Source organism: Vicugna pacos, chromosome 16 (genome assembly GCF_048564905.1).
Source record: "Vicugna pacos chromosome 16, VicPac4, whole genome shotgun sequence".
Taxonomy (NCBI): Eukaryota; Metazoa; Chordata; class Mammalia; order Artiodactyla; family Camelidae; genus Vicugna; species Vicugna pacos.
The window spans coordinates 9,730,699-9,748,473 of record NC_133002.1 but is presented as its reverse complement, the minus strand read 5'-3'; the positions used below and the strand labels follow the sequence as shown (position 1 = coordinate 9,748,473).

Genomic DNA, 17,775 nt, shown 5'->3' with positions numbered 1-17,775 from the left:
GCAAAACATCAGATTTACACATTAAATATTGTATAGGGTTTATTGTGTCAGTTTTGCTTTAGTAGAGCTGTAAAATTCTGCCACATCCAGATGGCCATCCCATCTTTGAATATTTCAAGTGATGAGAAGTTGGCTGCCTCCGAGGCAGGTCCTCCCACCTCTGGGCAGCTCTGATTTTGAATGTTCTTCTGCCGGTGGAGCCCTGTCCTCTTTTTGTGGGAATGATGGTTTTGAATCACATGCACAATGACACCTTTGTGCCAGCTCAACAAAGCCCTGTGCATCACAAAGAGTTAACACAGAATGTGGTGACTAACATGGTCTCAGCAGTCAGACTCAGAATTTCCCGGGAGCCAGGTGTTGATGTACAAGGAACAGAAGAACCTCAAGCGTCCTCCAGTTGGGATGCCCATCCTGCCAAAGCCAGGGGCTCAGGTCGCCCCCATGGTGACTTCTCCATTTCCAACTGACTCCTGCCTAGTTTCTCATGAAACCATGTTCTCCCTTAATTCCAGTCGCCCACTCTTCCCATTATTATGGCTACCTAACAAAGCATCCTAAACCTCAGTGGCTTCAACAATGACAAAATTTAATTTGCTCAAGACATTTTACATTGTGAAGGGCTTATCTCTGTTCCACTCAGCATCATTTGGAGGGGCTCAAAAGCTGAGTGCTGGAATCACCTGAAGGATTGCTCACTTGAATGTCTAGTGGTTGATGCTGGCTGTTGGCTGAGACCTTAGCTGTGGCTTTGTCACAAGGAGCTAGATTCCTAGAGTGAGTGGAGAGAGAGAAAGGGAGAATCAGAAGCTGTATCCTTTTATGATCTAGTTTTGGAGGTCACATAGCATCGTTTCATTTCTACCATATTCTGATAGAGCAATCATATCTCTTGAACCCATATTCAAGGGGAAGGAACTAGACCCCACCTCTCAGTAGGGTTGTGATATTTTAAAAGGAGCACATAGAATGGGAGATAGATAGATAGATAGATAGATAGATAGATAGATAGATAGATAGATAGATAGATAGATAATTTTAGTACAGCCATCTTTGGAAAATACAAGGTGTCACATCCTTCAAGTTTCTCCTGTATCAAACATCCTTTACCCTAGGAGTCCTCTGGCCAGTAATCAGGTGTGCCATCATCATTTCAACCTAGGGGAGAGGGCCTGACCCTCATCTGACTCTCTCCCCAACTTCCTCGGTTCTCAAAAGACACAAACGATCCTTCAGAATCTCAGGTCATGGACACTGGAAATAGTACTGATTCTTTGGATTTGTAGGTAGGTCAGCAAAAGGTAATCGAGCCCACAGTGGTGAAACTGAGACCTACCCCCGGAAAGCCTCTGTGAGCCAGGAAATCAGTCCATGGCTGAGCACAGAGCAGGTTCTGAATGGAGCGGTCACTGGGCATCAGGTAGAGATGGAAGGTGGCTTTCTCAGGACCCAAGGTGATGGTAGAGCAACATGGTAGGTGTGCTGGGAATGAAGAAGCCCAGGGCAACGTGGATTGTTCTCAACAGTGGTGGAAGATTGCAGGTTCTCCAGGAGCACTGTGTTCAGATGGATCCACCCTAGATGAATTTCCTTTCTCTTTCAAGTGGGCTACTTAGAACAAGTGTAACTTTCTTGGGATGGACTCCATATCCTCTGGTGTAGCTCCTCTCTGAAGTGCCCAGATTGTGGTATCTCAGGCAGATTTCCTGAGTTTCTCGGATGCTAGAAACCATCACCAAGTGGAACAAATTAACTATTCGATGATCATGAGAATGTAGCCCCCAGACCTTCTGGCACCTAAGGATTAAGCACCATTAACCAATCAGAGAATCATGCACAGCTGGTCACAGTCCCTGGGACGCCCCTCCCTCAGCGGCCTTTAAAAATGCTCAGCTGAAACCCTTCAGGGAATTCAGGGTTTGGGGAGCATGAGCCATGCATTCTCCTTGCTTGGCCCAGCAATAAATCTCTCTCTGCCCCAAACCCCAACATTTCAGTTGGTTTGGCCTCACTGTGCATCTGGCAATGAACTTGTGTTCAGTAACAATTTTGGTGAAGCCAGCCTAGGAGTCTGTGCCGGTGGCTGGTCAACCCCTGCTGGAAACAGCTTTTTCCCTGGGTCCCCACCGGCTGCCAGAGCTCATCTCACTACAGGGAAATGAGACTCTCCCTGACAGGCACCTGCTGCCCTGGCACGAGGCTTTGGAGCTGAGAAACGTCCTGAGCTGCGGTCCACATTCAGTGTTGCTTGAGGGTGAGTTGCTCCAGCTCTCACCGGCTGGGAATTCTCTCCACTCCATCTGGGCTCATTGTGAGCCACTCTGGGTCCATTCTCTTTCGAAATCTGGGCCAATCAGTTTGGAGGCCTCTATCTAGGAGTAGAAGTGGAATATTTCAGACTGCACCTCCTCTGATTGTGTGTCTGTGCAACCATGGCTTATTTATTGTTTGTGTTTTCGTGTCTGTCATTTTTAGGGTGAGCCACTCTGGCTTGCACAGGACGGGAAAATTCTACCCACTCCATCTGGGCTCATCCCCTTCCAGGAAGTGAGTCATTTTGGGCTCCCTGGGATCCACTCTGGGCCCATTTTCCCTCAGGAGCCAGGCCACTCTGGAATGGAATGGGAGTGGAATTTGGGGGCTACACCTCGTCTGATCCTTGGTTTGTGGGACCATGTTTGTTGTTTGTACGTGTGCGTGTCAGTACTTGCGTTGGCTTGTGGAGACATCTTTGGCAAGTGATGGGGCACAAGCGTGAGGACATCAGAGCACTCTTCCCTGCTGTGCTGGCGTGGCCTGTGGCAGGGCATTGGTCAGAATTTCCCCTTTCTAGCCTTGGTTTTTCATTCGGCTTCCTTATCTCTGATGGGGCACTTGTTGGGGTTCTCCCCGTTTGGACTGAGGGGACATTGGTTGGGCATCACCCTTCTGGGCAAGGGAACTGTGACCCTTCAAGATTGTCTTTTGCATTGTGTTTGTTTGCTTGATATTCGACAGCACCAGCTGTGAATAGCTATTATGGGTATTCGGAGCTCTGTTCCATCTTCCAGTTCCCAGAGGGTATATTTTGCAAAACTGGGAGATCTTCAGCTATGAGCCCATAAATGAAAGAAAATAATATATATATATTTTTTGTAACACTGTGTGGGCTCAGCATTCCCTGAGATCTGGAGAACAGTGGCCCCTAATCGCTCTGCTATTACATCAAAGCAGGCCTTCTGCAGTCTTTGGCTTTATCCTGAGTTTGTGTGTGTCTGAATGTTTCGGTACCTGAGTCCAAATCCTGTTCTCTCTTCCTAGTTTTGCTGAAAGTGAGGCATATGAATGTGACTGAATGATATATATACTATTTTCTATTACTGTTATTTCTTTAAACCAAAGTGGATGTTTGGGAACTGAAAAAAAAAAATCCCGGAAAACCCAAAGATGGTTGGGTTTTGTAAAAGCAATTAGAGCAGGAATTTGCATTTCTTTTTCTGTGCCTTTGAGATGTAAATGACCTACCTAGGCTCTCAAGGGAAAAAAAAAGTTTTTTGTTTTTTTTTTTAACTCAAGCAGAAAAATTGAGATTCCTGGTTCTGTCTTAAAATTAACTTGTTGATGAGCTCTATTTAATTGAACTTTGAGCTCTATTTAATTGACTTAAAAGTTATTGCTTACAAATTAAATACTTCTAAGTATAACAGAAGCTAAACTGGACAAGTTTCAGGTTCATGTGATGTAGAAAATGTTCAATATTGAATTGATACCTGATATTAAAGCCAGCTTAAGATTGTTGGTGTAATCAGTACAGACATGTCTTTTATTGTATCTAAGTTCACTGAAGGTCAGTAAGTTCATGTTTCTGTTGCAGTTTGTCAGCAGAAAGAAAAAATTAATTAACTTGATATGATAAGATTATTGTAAGTAAATTAAATACAAATGAGATGGGAGCTTTGGGGTGAACTCTTTGGAAATAATTACATTTTAGGAACGTCTACTAAAGAATGATCTCTCTAAATATTTGGTAACTTGAAAGTTAAGAGTTGTGCTGAATTGCGTTAAATGATGGAAGTTTGTTAAATGGCTAGGTCATTCTCAAACAATATAAGACACTAAAACATTGTTTCCTAAACACTGGCTTCCCTTTACAGAGAAGCTAAAGGTGTTTAGGACTATTGTTAAGTATGTTTGGTGCCACACTGAGATTTTCTGTGAAAAGCACATGGTTTTGGAGATTATTGTTTGTGTTTGTCAGTCTACAGAATGCTGATGTAAAAGACAGTCCATAGTTGCTTACTTCTTGGTTTTCACTAGAAATTAAGATTTTTAGGAGCTGAGGATCCTAATTTAAATATGTAATTGAAGTAACTAAAAATAATAAAGGAAACATTTCAGTATAGAGTAGTTAAGTAGGATATATGTTTTTGGTTTTTTTTTATTGAAGTATATAGTCAGTTACAATGTGTCAATTTCTTACCTACAGGGTATCCCTGTCATGCATATATACATACATATATTTGTTTTCATATTCCTCCTCATTAAATGTTATTACAAGATACTGAATATAGTTCCCTGTCTTATACAGAAGAAATGTTTACATCTATTTTTATATACAGTGGTTAACATTTGCAAATCTCAAACTTCCAGATTTATCCCTTCCCACCCCCTTTCCCCTAGTAACCATAAGATTGTTTACTATGTCTGTGAGTCTGTTTCTGTTTTGTAGATGAGTTCATTGGTGTCCTCTTTTTTCTTTTCTTTCTTTTTTTTTTTTAGATTCCACATATGAGTGATATCATATGATGTTTTTTCTTTCTCTTTCTGGCTTACTTCACTTAGAATGACAATCTTCAAGTCCATCCATGTTGCTGCAAATGACATTATTTTATTCTTCTTTATGGCTGAGTAGTATTCCATTGTATAAATATACCACCTCTTCTTTATCCAGTCATCTGTCGATGGACATTTAGGTTGCTTCTATGTCTTGGTTACTGTATATAGTGCTGCTATGAACATTGAGGTGTGTGTATCTTTTCAAATTAGAGTTCTCTTAAGATATATGCCCAGGAGTGGGATTGCTGGATCATATGGTAAGTCTACTTTTAGTCTTTTCAGGAATCTCCATATTGTTTTCCATAGTGGCTGCACCAAACTACATTCCCACCAACAGTGTAGGAGGGTTCCCTTTTCTCCACATCCTCTCCAGCATTTATCATTTGTGGACTTTTGAATAATGGCCATTCTGACTGATGATACCTCATTGTAGTTTTGATTTGCATTTCTCTGATAAGTAGAAATATTGAGCATTTTTTCATGTGTTTATTGCCCATTTGTATGTCTTCACTGGAGAATTGCTTGTTTAGGTCTTCTGCCCATTTTTGGATTGGGTTGTTTGTTTTTTGCTATTAAGTTGTATGAGCTGTTTATATATTCTGGAAATTAAACCCTTGTCAGTCATTATCATTTGCACATAGTTTTTTCTCATTCCATAGGTTGTCTTTCTGTTTTGTTTATGGTTTCCTTTGCTGTGCAAAAGCTTATACATTTAATTAGGTTTTATTTGTTTATTTTTGCTTTTATTTCTATTGCCTGGGTAGACTACCCTAGGAGAACTTAGCTAAGATTTATGTCAGAGAATGTTTTGCATATGTTTTCTCCAAAGAGGTTTATAGTGTCTTGTCTTATGTTTAAGTCTTTAAGCCGTTTTGAGTTTATTTTTGTGTATGGTGTGAAGGAGTGTTCTAACTTCATTGATTTACATGCAGCTGTCCAGTTTTCCCTACACCACTTGCTGAAGAGACTGTCTTTACTCCATTGTATATTGTTGCCTCCTTTGTCGAAGATTAATTGGCCATAGGTCTGCGGGTTTATTTCTGGGCTGTCTGTTCTGTTCCATTGATCCATGTGTCTGTTTTTGTACCAATACCATGCTCTTTTGATTACTGCAGCTCTGCAGTATTGTCTGAAGTTTGGGAAGGTTATTCCTCCAGCTTCGTTCTTTTTCTTCAGCATTGCTTTGGCAATTCTGAGTCTTTAGTGATTCTATACAAATTTTAGGATTATTCTAGTTCTGTGAAAAATTTCCTGGGTAATTTGATAGGGATCGCATTAAATCTGTAGATGCATTGGGCAGTATGGCCATTTTGGATATATGTTTTGAGTTTAGAAAAAGAGGAAAATGAGAAATGAATTGCATTTTATTAAGGAAAAAGAGGGTGATTTGGTCCTAGAACTGATTGTGTCTAGATAGGAAAAAAACAAGGGACAAACTAATATGGATACAGAAAGTTGTGGAAAGTTTGTAGAAAGGGAGCCCTAAAAAAAAAAAGGAGTTTTGTGCATTGTTGGACTGAGATTAAACTTGATTAGGTAAATGGATTTTGTTGTTAAAATTAGGCTAGTGCAGGACTAGATCTGGTTCCTCTCTGTTAAGAGAGTAAGTTTATTTAGAGTGCTTCTGATTAGATTGTGTGAAACTTTTTGATATTTTTTTAAAGCTCTAATTAAAGTTCTTTTGCTTTCAGCTAACTTTGGGCTACTTCAGAGGGCCCCTGAGACTTCTCAGAGAAAAATATTAAACTAACTAGGATTGGTTGGTGTGTTGAATTACATGGGAAGTATAGTCAAATGAGTGATAAGCCTCCTCGGATTACACGGTGTGGATAAATGTTGTTAATATAAACATTCTACAAATTATACGAAATTCAGGTGTGTCCTGGTATAATGTTATCAGTCAAGATTCTGATTGTTATCTTGGGATGTTGTAGGTCACAGCAACTTGATAAGCTTTTTTGTCAAAAACATTATAATCAGATCTTTTACCTTGCCTTTTGTGGTCTTTTGTCATTCGTGGACGATTAAGCTGATGCTTTTCAGAACTGCTTCACCTTCAAGAAGATGCATAGAAAGGACTTTATGACAAGCACAGGTTTCTTTTCAATCATACTGCTCGGCTGGGTAAGGTGTTTAAGAAGTCTGCTGAAAACCTGATTTTATGAATCTGTTTGTGAGGGGGACTGATTGCATGGGGTTGAGTGAATATGGTTATAATTTTTGGATTGTCTGAAGTGTTGCAGGCTTTTAATCTGTTTTCTAATTGAACTGTTTACCAAATGTTGACTCCCTAGCAATATTGCCCACAGTGTTTAGGGTAGAAAGGGAATTCTCTAATGGAGTTGGCACAGAGTATAACTGCTCACGATGTATAATAATGCTTGCTTTAAGTCTATTGCTGAAAGCACATGCACAATGTTTGTGTAACAATGGGGTGTAAGTAATAAAATGTACAGTCTGTAGAGTGTTTCTCTGAGTCTGTTTACTTTATATGTTACTTTTCCCCCAACATGTATAACTAGGCAAATATAAAGGAGGCCTAGGACCAAGGAACGTGATCTCAACCTGGGCAGGAGCCACTACCCAGCATTGAGGGACAGATATTTTGATCACCAATGGTTTCTATTGGAAGATTCATAATCAAAAGGGGAAATGAGAGAAAAACCTGCACCTACTGAGGGATGGGGAAGTCATTCTGGCTTATGTATGGTTTGACTTCAACTTTACTGACCAAAGCAGCCTGTTTTGTGGCCTCTTAGACATGCGTTGTACATTTGCTTAGGCCTTGAGGAGGGAAGTGCATTTGAAAGTCAAAATGGAGCAGCTGTGGCTCAGACATCCAAGGTAAAACTAGGTGGGCATTGTGGCCACGATTTCAGACACATGCCTGTATTGCTGAGAACTCAAATTTTCTGAGCTGATCTCAATGCCTTTCCTAAGAGAATCACTCTACAAGGGGAGAAGGGCTGGCTAGGGCCTCGTAAAGGCTGCAGGCAATGCTTGTCTTAATGATGAGATAAGAGCCCTTAAGCTTTAAACCATGTACATACTCCCATCCAGGCACTAATTGGTCCTCTGGAACCTGTGGTCACCTGTGCCGTGGTAGGCTCTGTGGTTGTGGGGACTCACTGAGTGCTGCTGGCAGGTTAGCCGCAGGTAGATGAGGAACCTGGAGGGGGAAAGCAGGAGGGGAGGCGGAGTGGCTAGGTAGGAACAGGACCCTAGGGAGAGAACTTGAGGGGAGGAGACTGGCAGTAGTATGGACACTGACTATTAGTCAGGAGTCCTGGCTCTGTCTCTGGTTTCCTAGCAACTGCTATTGAGCAGGTGGTTGCTAGGCAATCTGGGGCCATCCAGACACTCGGGTAAAGTCCTTAGACTGCGTGGGCACCGACAGAACATTGCAGGGTATTGTTAATCCTGCAAGTGGCCACCGGATCCATTGCTTTGATTTTCTCAACTATTAATTGATTTTGGTGCACAAAAAAATAATATAACAATGGTACACGAAGTTGGGGAAAATGAGAAAGAAATTGCCCCGTGATCTCACCATCCAAACAATGCAAAAATGATCATCTTTACTCTTCCCATTCCAGCCTTCTTCTGCAGGAACACATTTTCATCTTGTTGTCATCCTAGCACCTGTGGTTTTAAATCTTCCTTTTTTGACTTTGAATTAGGTCGTCACAAGCATCCCCAAGCTACTTAAGAGTTTTCAGAATAACCTCTCTGAGGGTTGTGTATGAGTCCATGCAGTGAATGCACCATCATGTAATTAACTATTCTCCTCTTGTTCTGACACTGAGTTTGCTCCGATTTTTTGCCATGATAAACTGTACACATCTTTTTGCAGAGAGCTTTTCTTTATCCTTTAGATCATTGTCTTGAAATCAATACTGAGAGGTGGGATGATTGTATCAACAGACATGAATATTCTCATGACTTTCTATGCCTTGCTAAATTGCTTCCCTCAGAGGTGCTACCAGCTTCTCAGCACTGGCAATGTGGAAAGGAGCTCACCTCCCCTCACCCGCTGTAGTACTATTAATTCCTTCTCTTGTTAATGGGGAACTGACACTGTCAAGAGAAAGGACTGACCTAAGGTCACACATAGTATTACTGGTTTCCTCGTTTGAATATTGGAGAAAATACTGGTGTTTGACTCATGGCGTTAAGAATTAATTCAGGGACCATCTCTGCAAAAATGTTGAGCACAGCTCCTAGCACAGGCAGGGCTGTTGGTTGCTATTATTGTTATTATTATTATTACTATTATTATTGAATTCCTCCCAGGGGATATCACCAACATGGTGAGTTGACACTTGTTCAGAGCTGGCCTTTGGCCTGGTGGACTCAGATCCCTAATTCATGTTCATTCAGATAGGGTATCCTTCTTTCACAGAAAGATCCTCCTGAATAGATCAAGGAGATCTCCATCTCAGCCCAGGAGCAGAGATCCTCTTGGAAGAGGCTAGTTCTCTCACCTCTGAGAAGGATGTGTGTTCTGAATGGGTCCCAGAAGCAGTGCTAAAGGCAGCCTTTGCCTGTTCAAGACCTTTAGTGGATTCTAGCTCTGGGCCTTAGATTCATGAGATTTTTCCTGGAACACTCTGGCACCAAGTGGAGAGTGAGATTGCAGCTTGGGACCTCCAGGTATCTGCCTTTTCAGGGCTTACTGAGGACCCTGAGCTCCCTGGCCTTGGGAAGACTTAGTTCTGTCACTGCTGGGCACAGGCAGAGTGTGCCAAGGTGCCTTGTGCTGAGTTGGCCAAGTTCTCTCTGAGAGTTAGAGCCCCCAGAGATGCCCTGGCCTGGGGCCAGGGTTGTTTTGCACGACATTCATTTCTGTATAGATGGATCAGGTGGAAACTAACAAAGTGTCCTCAGGACACTGTGTCTTTGTTGTTGAGCCTCCCAACTTCTCAATATGCCATGGGTCCCCGCAGTAGCCAGAGAACCCCTAGCACCTGCACCCTTCACTTTCCCCCAGCCCCTCCTCAGCACACCCTTGCACGGCCCTGACCCAGGACTCCCTCCTGCTCCCGAGGTGCCTCCACTGCCTACTCCACAGCCTCCCAGCCCCATGGGTGGGTTTGTGTGGCTTTCGCCACATCTCAGCCTCACACACAGCTCTTCCACACCACCCTCCATACCCATGCTTTCATGCTCTCCTGGTCTGCAACTTGAAAAATTCTTTGTCCCTTCGTCTTGAGGCCAGATGGAGAAATTGAGGAGCCAAATACTGACTTAAGTACAGAGGTGGCCTCAGAATTTCTGTGAAGGGGCTTCAAAGCAATCAATCTGGTTGCAATGAAGCAGCAGGAACTTGAAATGGTTTACATCACATAACACTTTAGATAAAACTAAGAAAACACCCATTGCCCATATCAAAGAATGGGGGACTGATGGGGATTATGGGGGAATTAAACTTCCCCTTCCATTTCCCCTTGAAGTTGCCATTATCTTCAGGGAAGCCAGAGCATTTTTTAGTAATAATAGTTCATATTTGTAAAGAGCTGCACAGTTTAAGGCTATTTTCATATGCATTGTCTTAGCATTTCCCAATTTCAGGCATTTCTAAAATTGGCTTGTTGATTTTTTTTTTTTTTTGCCTTATGTGTGTATAGTTTAATTGCTTAATCTCTGTTCTTTAACTTTCACTCACTTAAAAAGCTTTAGACTTGGTCCAGGCAGTAATATCTAGGAAATTTTGAATTCTATGTGCTAGTTTTATTTTTTTCTAAAATACAGCAAAATAAATCAGAGCCATTCTTTTAAAATATTGATCCTGTGCCACCTAAAATCATCTCATTTACCCCCAGGGATATGCAGCACCATTATTATGGAAACACTGCTTATTTAATTTGATTGTTGTTACAATCCTATTTTTTTTAAAACACAGCAAAATAAATCAGAGACATTTTTTTAATGCCCACCATCACCACACTCCACACAGGAACACCAACCAGCCTCGGAACCTCAGGTGCAACAGAGGTTCCAGGAGATGGTGGTACCCAGCAGTCTGTGGCAGTACAAACAGAAACCAGAGAAGGGCGTCTAGGAGGCCAAGAGGAATCTGAGTAGAGGCGGGCAGGGCACCGGTTCTGGTCAGGCATCTTTTTAAAGTACTTGTTCCTGATGATCTAATCATAGGTGAGACGCCTGAAAGGTTAGGACCCTGCTTTTGTGGGTGAGCAACAGGACGAGAAAACCCAGGATGTACACATACAGATACAGATACAGATGCAGGTGTGAGAAGAAAGGAAAAGTAAGAGGGGAAGAAAAGCACCAACATGTTAACTGAGCTACCTCTGGGCCTTGATATGATGAGAGCCTTTATTTTGTTCCTCTTTTTGCTTGTAGTGATTTATAACTTTTATGTTTTTTACAAAGATTATGTATTAGTTTTTTCACGTATTAAATTTTTAAATAAAAAAAAAAGACCCCACAGTATTTCTTTTAAAAATAGAAATAACCACCCCTGGGAAGCTGTGAGGAGCCAAGATCCTGGTCGGCTGAATTTTAGCTGCTTTCGCCCCCAAAGAGCGCTTTTTGAATCCCTGGGTCCCAGCTAGCAGCTCGCATTCCCTCCTTTCTGCTCTTCGCATCAGGTTGCCATGGAAACAAAAGAAGTTGCGCAGAGACTCCAGAGGCGCGGGCCCTGGAGCATCCCGGAGCTGGAATCTGGACAGCCAACCTCTGCAACAGGCTGGGGGCTGACGGAGGAGCCAGGGGGAGGAAACCCTGCAGAGCCTCCCCTCCCCCGCCTCCGCTCCCCCCTGCTGACTCCGCCCCTTGCCGCCCCCTCCTGGGTAGTAGAAATACAGCCGCAGCCGGGGCCACCACCCACTGCGCCCCTACCCGACCCAGACCCGGCCCGGACCTGACCACCCAGAACCAGCAGAGCCATTTTCCGTGCTCCTCGTCAATGGCTGACCAATTCTTTCAGTGCAAATCGTGGGACACCGAGCAGCTTTGTCAAGACCCCGACGCTAACTCCGAAGGCCTGTTTGACAAGCCTCCCCCAGAAGATCCCCCCGCTGTCCGCGGGCCCAAGTCGGCGGCCTGGGCCTCAGGGAAGAAGGCTGGTCGGCGCGCAGGCGGGAGGGCGCAGGGGGCCCGCTCCGGGCAGCCCCCCAGGGCCGCAGCGCGCTCCTCGCCCCTGGAGGAGACACCTCCACTGGACGAAGGCTGCTATCTCGACCATTTTCCGCACCTCTCCATCTTTATCTACGCGGCAATCGCCTTCTCCATCACCTCCTGCATCTTTACCTATATCCATCTACAGCTTGCCTGAGTGACCAGGGTAGGCTGGGGTGGGCGCAGGGCCGAGGGGAAGGGGAAGGAAAAGAAGGGCTCAGCATTTTGTGTTTAGAGAGGCTCTGCACCCCGTTCATGTAGCTTTCGATGCTTATTTGTTTTCTTCTCTGCTTCTCATTCCCTTTGTCTAACCGTCCATCAGTAGGAACGTCAAAAGCAGCTGCCGCTAATGAAATAAGGGTCTTTTTACACCTGGGGATTAGGGGAGGGGACACAGACCCCAATGTTTGGAATCTCGGGGTGTGACTGAATCCCAGTTATAATGAGGTTAATGTCCCTGGACCCTACCTCTCTGTGAGATGGGAGCGCGCACAGCGAGCCCGACCTGTTCTTTAAGGGATGCGCCAGCCCTGGGCCCTTCTGGAGAGGGCCCCGCGGGGAGGGTCGGCACCCTGGCCCGGGCTGGGCCAGAGCCCTTTGATACTGTATTGCCCCGGAGGAGCCAGTTGTGCCCCCGAGCTGGCGCAGAGTCCGGAGCGCGGGAACTGGTCGGCTTGACTGCGCAGTGGATGCCGCAGGAGCGCAGGACACGAGTGACGCAGGACACAATGCGTGGCGCAGGACACGGTAAGTGGCGATTGTCGGAGTAGCGCGCCGCCTCCCTAGGGGCTTGAGCTGAGCGAGACTGCTTTTCCCTGCTTTAGGCTCTGACGCAGCTACAGATGTCGCAGCCGAGCCGAGACCCATAGCTGAAGGAGCCGTCTTGCCAGGAAGCCACGCTGTCTTCGTGTCCTGGACGGCGTGGGACCAGCGGCTGCAGACCTCCTGGGGCGTGGGCTTGTAGCTCGGTGCTGTGCGGGACAGAGTCTGGGGCCCTGGCTGGGGTCCACGGAAGGGACGTCATGGCATCTTTGGGGGTTTACGCGGCAGCTTCAGCCGCTGGGAACCCTTCCGGAGCTCTGGGACCCAAGAGGAAGGGGGTGGGGGAATTTCTCATTGACAAGACTCCGTGCTGGGAAACTACACGACTTTTAGTGGTTTGTCATCATCTCAGACCCAAAAGGCCTAATGCCAAAACCCACCTTGGCATTATTCACCTACCTGCCATCTCTGTTCACTCGTGAATGTTCAATGTCAAAACATAGCACTCTATTACTGCATTTACTTGGAAATGGCTGTAATTATGGTACCTCTGATGGAATAAATCTTTTCCCTCGTCAGTCTCTTTTATATTCTGTTCTCTTTTAATTTCCAACTACACAGTGGGCCCACCAAACTTCCTATTCTGCTCCAAGTTTCGTTCCATAATCTTCACAATATCCCAACTGTCCCTCCAAACAAATTTCATCCCATTGTCCAGCATTCTCCAAGATACAGCATCTCCCTCCCCTCAATGGCTGTATTTCTCCATGTCAAATTTCTAAATGGCAAATTTCTCCATGTCAGTTCCGGACAGCACACCAATGTCCAGTTCTGCTATCCTCTGACAGCAGGTCGGTCACCATTCCATTGTGGCATTATTCACTGCCCCTCAGTATCTAGTCCCCGCTGGCTTCCATCACCAAGACACTTCTGCCCTGGGGCAGTCCCCCAACTGAGCTCTAGAATCTGCCCCCACTCACCCAGCTTGTATCTTTATAAGCTCAGTGTTTTCTCCCATCAGGGCTTTGTCGTTTCCCTTTTCTGTTTTCCCATAATCCCATATCGCTACACGCCTTAATATCTTTCCCCTCTACACTTTATTTCAGCACCACAAGTATGACGTCTGCTGTTTCCCAATGCCAGCCTGTGCCCTGCAACCACCATGTACTTCAATAACCTCCCCCCAATAGTCAGTGGCACTGTTCTACGAAACTAAGTCTCTGAGGTACCACAGGATGTACGTCTCACTGTTTTTCCAGCTTTCAATCTTGGATATTGGATTTTTACTCTCCTTTAATATTGACTAACCGCTGAATCCCAATATCTGGTCCAGTGTTCTCCAAACATTTGGTCCCTTGTTTCCCATTCACACAACCCCTCTTAACCCTCGTGCAATCCTTCAGTGACTTCTCAGGATGTGAGCCTCCAATATTATCCCTCAGTTAATCCCGATAGTAGAATTCCCCCCCTCCTTTGCCCAGAACCAAAGTTCCTTATTCCTCGACATTTGGTACATTGTCCCACAAATATCATGACCCTTTCTGTGCCACCAAATCCAGGCCTCCATTTTCCTCCCCTAATTCCAATATCTGATTCCCATGATTATACCATTATTAGATCCTTTTGCTTCTATGATTGGATCATTGGCTCCAATATTCTAAATATCCAGCCCTATTTGATCCCCTTATTTCAAGATCCATTGCATTGTTCCTCAAATACTTGGATTATTACTATCGCGCCAATATTGTGCTCCAGCCTTCCTTAACATCCACCTCATCATTGCAGGCCTCAGTGTTAAGCTCACCCCAACCCCAAGCTCCAATGCTTGGCCCATGTTTTCTAACTAGTATTGAATTTCCACTACTCTCTCACCATCCACGAGTCCCTTTAGCATCTTCATGTGTCTGGCCTGGCTAATAGAAAATACAGTTTTATATCATTTAAGTATCCCAGGATATTTGGTCACATATCCCCTCCACTGCCCACCTAATTTCACAGTTACTGCCTCCCTATAGCTCTCAATTGTTTCCCAGTTTCTGGGATTCCAGTAAGAAGCTCCCTTGTCCAAAATATCAAACCTCTCCACTCAAGTACCAATGAACAGCCTTTTCAGGATTTAACCATAAAAAGAAAGGGGCACATTTTTTGGTCTCCATGTCAGGCTGCTCAAGAATGAAATTCTAGGGAGTCTTACTGACCTGGTTAAGATCACATGCCCACCTTCATCCAGAAGGCAGAAAAGACTCCCTAAAAAGCAGTCCCATGAAAATATCATGCAATAGGAAAGAGTTTCCCAAGGGAAAACTGCAGTTATCAAGATCATGGATGCTGAGCAGGCAAAAATAACAGGCATCCAGTAAATGACTTTTAGCAGAGCATAAATGATGAAGAGAGAGACAATTGTTTTGGACAATTGTCCTATTATGTACTGGCTTGTCAGAGGTGGATAGATATACAGAGATAGCGAACAGTGGTTTCTGAATATCATGAGACAGAAGGAAGTTTAAGTTGGGCATGACAGTTGGAATTTAGTTACTTGCAACAGTAGAACCTGAAACTGGGAAATAATGGTTAATTTTCTAGGTGTTTTATTGTTTATTAGGTATCAAACACTGGCGGATAGTAATTAGCAAAAAGAGAAACAACCCTAGCCTTCATGGAGCTCACTTTTACTAATAGAACTCACCATGTGGCAGGCTTGGTGTTTAATATAGTATGAATTTATCGAATTATCACAACCCTATGAGGCAGTTTCTTTTATTCTCCCCATTTTGCAGGTGAAGAAACTGACCTGGTGAAGTGATTTGCCCAAGGTCACAGAACTAGCAACAGAGCCAGATGAGCCCTGGCATTGCTTCTAGAGTATGATGTACTCCAGTATTTTTCACCAGTGGAATTGAGAGAGAATTCACACACCATACAACTCATTCACTTAAATTGCACAACTCATTGGTTTTTAGTTGTGCAGCCATCACCACAATCAATGTCAGGATATTTTATCACCCCTAGAAGAAACCCTACACCCCTCACCTGTTGCACTCCAACTGCCCTCCCCAGCCCTAGGCAGCCACTACTCAACTTACTGTCTCTCTAAACTTGCCTGTTCTGCACATTTTATGTAAGTGGAATCATACAACATGTGGTCCTTCATGAAGTTCTCAAGGCTCACCCATGTGTAGTATGTATTAGTGTATCTGAGCAAGACTCTACAGGGCCCTCCAGGGATAGACCCCTCCCTTATTCTCTGCTGTAGCTCTTCCCTGAAGTACCCAGATCGCAGTATCTCATGAAGATTTCCTGAGTTTTTCAGATGCTAAAAACCACCATCAAATGGAAGAAATTAACTACTTGATCTTAAGCACATGGCCACCAGGCCTTCTGGTCCCTAAGGATTGATCAACCAGTCAGAGAATTGTGCACAGCTGATCACAGACCCTGGGGTGCCCCTCCCTCAGCCACCTTCAAAAATGCTCAACTGAAACCCTTCAGGGAGTTCAAGGCTTTTTTGGGCATGAGGTACACGTTCTTTTTGCTCAGCCCAGCTATAAACCTTTCTCTGCTACAGACTCCAACGTTTTGGTAGTTTTTGGCCTCACGGTGCATCCGGCACACGAACTTGTGTTCAGTAACAATTTTGGTGACGTCAACCAGGAGTTTGTGCCTGTGGCTGGTCCACCACGGGTAGGGGAAGCCCCGTCCCTTGGTCCCCAACAGCCACTGGAGCTCATTTCGCTCCTGGGAACTGGGAGGGACTCTCCTTGACAGGCACTGGCTACCCACCCCCACGAGGCTTTTTGGAGCTGAGAAACATCCGGAGCTGTGGTCCACATTTGGTGTCGCTGAGGGGTGAGTCTCTTCAGCTTACACAGGCTGGGAATTCCCTCCACTCCACTTGGGCTCATTGTGTGTCACTCTAGGTCTGTTCTCTTTCCAGAGCTGGGCCAGTCTGTTTGGGGGCCTCCATCTGGGAGAGGAAGTGGCATTTTTTAGACTACACCTCCTCTGATTGTATCTGTTGTATGTCTTTTCATGTGTATTGTTTTAGGGTGAGCCACTCTGGCTTGCACAGGATGGGAAAATTCCACCCCTCCACCTGGGTTCATTCTGTTCCAGGAAGTGAGCCACTCTGGGTCCATTCTTTTTTGGGAGCCAGGCCACTCTGGAAGCCTCCGTCTGGTAATGAAAGTGGAATTTGGGGGGCTACACCTCATCTGATCTTTTGTTTGTCGGACTGTGTTGGTTGTTTATGCGTGTGTGTATCAGTACCTGTACTGGCCCGTTGAGATGTCTCTGGCTCGCACAGCACCAGGGTGTCCCCCCCCATTGCATTGACTTCGCCTGTGGGGGGGGGCATTGATTGGGGTTCTCCCTTTCTAGCCTTGGTCATTCATTCAGTTTCATCTCTGATGGGGCATTGATTGGGGTTCTCGCCTTCTGGACTGATGGGGCATTGACTGGGAGTCACTCTTTTGGGGGCTAGGGAACTGTGACCCTGAGAGACTGTTTTGAATTGTTGTTTGCTTGATATTTGATAACATCAGCTGTGAGTAATTAAGTGTGGGTTATCGGAGTTCTGTTCCATCTTATTGTCTCCCTAGGGTATATTTTGCAAAACTGGGAGATCTTCAGCTACGCTCCCATAAATGAAAGAAACTGATATTTTGTATTGTACTCCCTGAGGTCTGGAGAACAATGATCCCTAAATTACTCTATTATTGTATCAAAGTGGGCCTTTTGCAATTACTTCGGCTTTTATCTTGGTGGGGGGAGGTGAGTATCTCAGTACCTGTGTCCAAATCTTGTTCTCTCTTCCTGGTTTTGCTGAAAGTGAGGTATGTGAATATGAGCAAATTATACTCATACACAGACACACACACAAACACACACACACACACATTATTGCCTATTACTGTTATTTCTTTAAGCTGAAGTGGATATTTCAGAACTAGGGGGGAAAAGAATCATGGAAAACCCCAAGATAGTTGGGTTTTGTAAAAGCAGTTAGAGGAAGAACATGCATTTCTCTTTCTGGTGAGATGAAATGTAAATGACCTACCT

General features: G+C 44.6%; 1 protein-coding gene and 1 long non-coding RNA gene across 4 annotated transcripts; one reads left to right on the top strand and one right to left on the bottom strand.

The window, feature by feature from the left end:
• Window positions 1–664: 664 nt before the first annotated feature.
• LOC140686282 (uncharacterized) lies at window positions 665–8,027 on the bottom strand. The gene is made up of 3 exons (XR_012059986.1): window positions 7,908–8,027; window positions 6,805–6,869; window positions 665–772 (listed from the first exon to the last, which is right to left on the bottom strand). It is a non-coding gene; the product is annotated as an uncharacterized lncRNA (long non-coding RNA).
• Window positions 8,028–11,464: 3,437 nt separating this feature from the next.
• LOC107034886 (uncharacterized) lies at window positions 11,465–13,295 on the top strand. Of its 3 annotated transcripts, XR_012059985.1 has the most exons (3): window positions 11,465–12,121; window positions 12,575–12,702; window positions 12,780–13,295. XR_012059985.1 is itself a non-coding variant. In XM_072940005.1 (2 exons), the coding sequence occupies exon 1, from the start codon at window positions 11,744–11,746 to the stop codon at window positions 12,110–12,112; it is 369 nt and encodes a 122-aa protein (XP_072796106.1). In that variant the 5' UTR covers window positions 11,465–11,743; the 3' UTR covers window positions 12,113–12,121; window positions 12,780–13,295. The 3 variants fall into 3 exon arrangements, 1 of the variants encoding a protein (XP_072796106.1); XR_012059984.1 differs by having other exon boundaries at window positions 11,465–12,702; XM_072940005.1 differs by lacking the exon at window positions 12,575–12,702.
• Window positions 13,296–17,775: the final 4,480 nt, after the last annotated feature.

What these genes read in the sequence shown, in the direction of transcription:
- LOC107034886 (XM_072940005.1), top strand. Translation starts at nt 11,744, where the DNA reads ATGGCTGACCAATTCTTTCAGTGCAAATCGTGGGACACCGAGCAGCTT.